Source organism: Amphimedon queenslandica, unplaced genomic scaffold (genome assembly GCF_000090795.2).
Source record: "Amphimedon queenslandica unplaced genomic scaffold, v1.1 AMPQUscaffold_10900, whole genome shotgun sequence".
Lineage (NCBI taxonomy): Eukaryota > Metazoa > Porifera > Demospongiae > Haplosclerida > Niphatidae > Amphimedon > Amphimedon queenslandica.
The window spans coordinates 4,488-7,882 of record NW_003548852.1 but is presented as its reverse complement, the minus strand read 5'-3'; the positions used below and the strand labels follow the sequence as shown (position 1 = coordinate 7,882).

Genomic DNA, 3,395 nt, shown 5'->3' with positions numbered 1-3,395 from the left:
TCATTTTTACTTGCACATTTGTCATATTTAAGAGCAAAGTTTCTATGGCTACAAAATTGTTTTAATGCATTAAATAGTAATTTTATTGATGTAGGCACCAATCTTTTGACCAGCAAAGCCTTGGTAACAGAAGCAAAACAACACTTTCAATCATATATCGAAGAAGATGCTACTTGTGAAAATGCTCATCAACTCCTTCAGTTGCTCCAGCCTCATTACTCATGTTTAAACATTAACCTTCTTACAATACCATGTACTATCACAGAACCTATCAAGGAACAGGTAGAAGAATACAATGCTAACCTGAAGATGTTCAAAGATACCACTAGCCTACTGGAGCTAGCAATGATGACTAAAGGAATGTCTTGTCCTGATGGTGTTGGCTGTTCAAAGATTATTTTAAGACTCAACAAGGCATGGTGCTCTAGGACAATTGCTGAATTAAATAAAATGGAAAATTTTTACTTATTACCTATTTCATCTTTTCTAACACTCGAAGAAGTACATCGTAGTGCCTCCAACTTTACATGTGTGTATCTGCTACCTCAATTAAACGTTCAGATATCAATAGAAGCAGTTATTGAACAGACGGTTTCTCTACATAAGATAGGTGTATTTGAGGTTATGATTGATGATATTCCTATCATGATGGAAGATGAAGATAAATCGTTTACATTTGAGGCTGCACTGCAGGAAGCACATCAAAATAACAACGAAAGCTTAGTGTTTTTCTTGTTGGAACTTAATATTAGTTCACCTCTAATAAATGGTAACACTGACCTCATGATTGCTAGCAGAAGAGGAGATATCTTGACTGTCCAATTCTTATTGAATAAAGATCCAGATATTAATATTCAAAATAATAATGGATCAAATGCTTTGATGGCTGCTAGTGCCAATGGACATCACCAGGTGGTTGAACTCTTGCTGAGTAAAGATCCAGATATTAACATTCAAGGTAATGATGGATGGACAGCTTTGATAATTGCTAGTCGATATGGACATCACCAGGTTGTTGAACTCTTACTGAGTAAAGATGCAGATATTAACATTCAAAATGATGATGGAGTGACTGCTTTGATGTTTGCTAGCGCCAATGGGCATCACCAGGTTGTTAAACTATTACTGAGTAAAGATCCAGATATTAACATTCAAGATAATGATGGATGGACTGCTTTGATGTTTGCTAGTTCTAGTGGGCATCACCAAGTTGTTGAACTCTTACTGAGTAAAGATGCAGATATTAACATTCAAAGAAATGATGGATGGACTGCTTTGATGTATGCCAGTGGCAATGGACATTATCGGGTTGTTCAACTCATGCTGAGTAAAAATCCAGATATTAACATTCAAGATAATGATGGATGGACTGCTTTAATAACTGCTAGTCGTTATGGACATCACCAGGTTGTTGAACTCTTACTGAGTAAAAATCCAGATATAAACATTCAAAATAATAATGGATTGACTGCTTTGATGAGTGCAGCTTTATACGGACATCACCAGGTTGTTGAATTCTTACTGAGTAAAGATCCAGATATTAACATTCAAGATAATAATGATGGATGGACTGCTTTGATAACTGCTAGTCACTATGGTTATCACCAGGTTGTTAAACTATTACTGAGTAAAGATCCAGACATTAACATTCAAGATAATGATGGATGGACTGCTTTGATAACTGCTAGTCGCTATGGTTATCACCAGGTTGTTGAACTATTACTCAGTAAAGATCCAGATATTGACATTCAAAATAATAATGGATTGACTGCTTTAATGGGTGCAGCTTTATACAGACATCACCAGGTTGTTGAACTCTTACTGAGTAAAGACCCAGATATCAACATTCAAAGTAATAATGGATGGACTGCTTTGATGTTTGCTAGTTCCAATGGACATCTCCAGGTTGTTGAACTATTACTGAGTAAAGACCCAGATATCAACATTCAAAGTAATAATGGATGGACTGCTTTGATGGCTGCTAGTACTAATGGACATCACCAGGTTGTTGAACTCTTACTGGGTAAAGATCCAGATATTAACATTCAACATAATGATGGATGGACTGCTTTGGTAGCTGCCAGTGAATATGGTCATCACCAGGTTGTTGAACTCTTACTGAGTAAAGATCCAGATATTAACATTCAAAGTAAGGATGGATCAACTGCTTTGATGCTTGCTAGTACTAATGGACATCACCAGGTTATTGAACTATTACTGAGTAAAGATCCAGATATTAATATTAAAAGCGATGACGGATTGACTGCTTTTACCATTATCCTATTATGGTCCAATTTTATTTCTAGTTTAGCAGTTGATGACATACCTGTTGACCAACATCCTCATTTTGACTCTCGTAATTACATTAAAACATTAGAACTTTTACTAGACTCTCATCCTAATCATGTTCACACTGTTGGTGGTATGAAATTTCATTCATTAGAAGTGGCAGTACTTTCCAATAATTTTGATGCATTTGCAGTTTTAATGGAGAAATGTGACATCACACTTCAAAACATCATTAGTGCCTTTACGGTTGCATGTTGTGCAGGTCATTCTTCAATGATAATCCACTTGTCTGAGAAAATAACAACTCTTCCAGATAATGAGAGAAACTTATTAGTAACAGCTGCTGAAGGAGATTTAGGAACATTAATTAGTATGATTTATGAAGTTGGTATGAGTCCAGATACTCCACTGGTAGCTGGTATAACTCCACTAATGGTAGCAGCTTCAAGTGGACACATTGAACTAGTTGATACATTAATACAAGCTGGAGCTGATATTAACAAAAGAAATGATGAAAGAATGAATGCACTGGATATAGTGAATGGTGTTGAGTTTTACAATCGATCTGAAATTAAACAGCTATTAATCACTAACACTCCAGCTGTTGAACCAGATCCAGTGTCAAACAATGATGAGACAACGAATAAAAAATCCACTACTGGTACTGCAATCAAGTCAATACTGGGAATATTTAATTCATTTATGAAGAAATCTTATGATCCATACTATAGCAAGCAAAAAGAATTGAAAATACCTTATGGAACAGTAACTGATGCACCTTATTCAGCAATGACAAGTAACAATATGGCCCAGTTTGTGTCTTAATAAACAAATGATTGTTTAGCTTATATTTACATGTACATGTACATGTAGTTTTATGCTTCAATTTTAGTGACAAATGTACATGTGCAATTAAACGATGCACATTATACATGTATAGCTGATTATTTTTGTGGCCACACATGTAGTTTCTGTAATTACATGTATGTTTCACACATTAGCTAATTAATAATCATTCTGACAGACTAGTATTGTTTTTTTGCGTGACAATAATTATAGTTGTTTTGTGCTATGATAGTTATTTTGATTGATAAAAATTATTTAAA

General features: G+C 34.8%; 1 protein-coding gene across 1 annotated transcript; it reads left to right on the top strand.

Annotated features, from left to right (window-relative positions):
• The first annotated feature begins 6 nt into the window (after positions 1-6).
• On the top strand, positions 7-3,286 carry LOC109580161 (ankyrin repeat domain-containing protein 50-like). Its single transcript, XM_020005795.1, has one exon. It carries the CDS (start codon positions 310-312, stop codon positions 3,112-3,114), a length of 2,805 nt encoding a protein of 934 aa, XP_019861354.1. The 5' UTR covers positions 7-309; the 3' UTR covers positions 3,115-3,286.
• Positions 3,287-3,395: the final 109 nt, after the last annotated feature.

Bases quoted from the DNA above. Each gene is read 5' to 3' on its own strand.
- LOC109580161 (XM_020005795.1), top strand. From the start codon at position 310: ATGTTCAAAGATACCACTAGCCTACTGGAGCTAGCAATGATGACTAAA.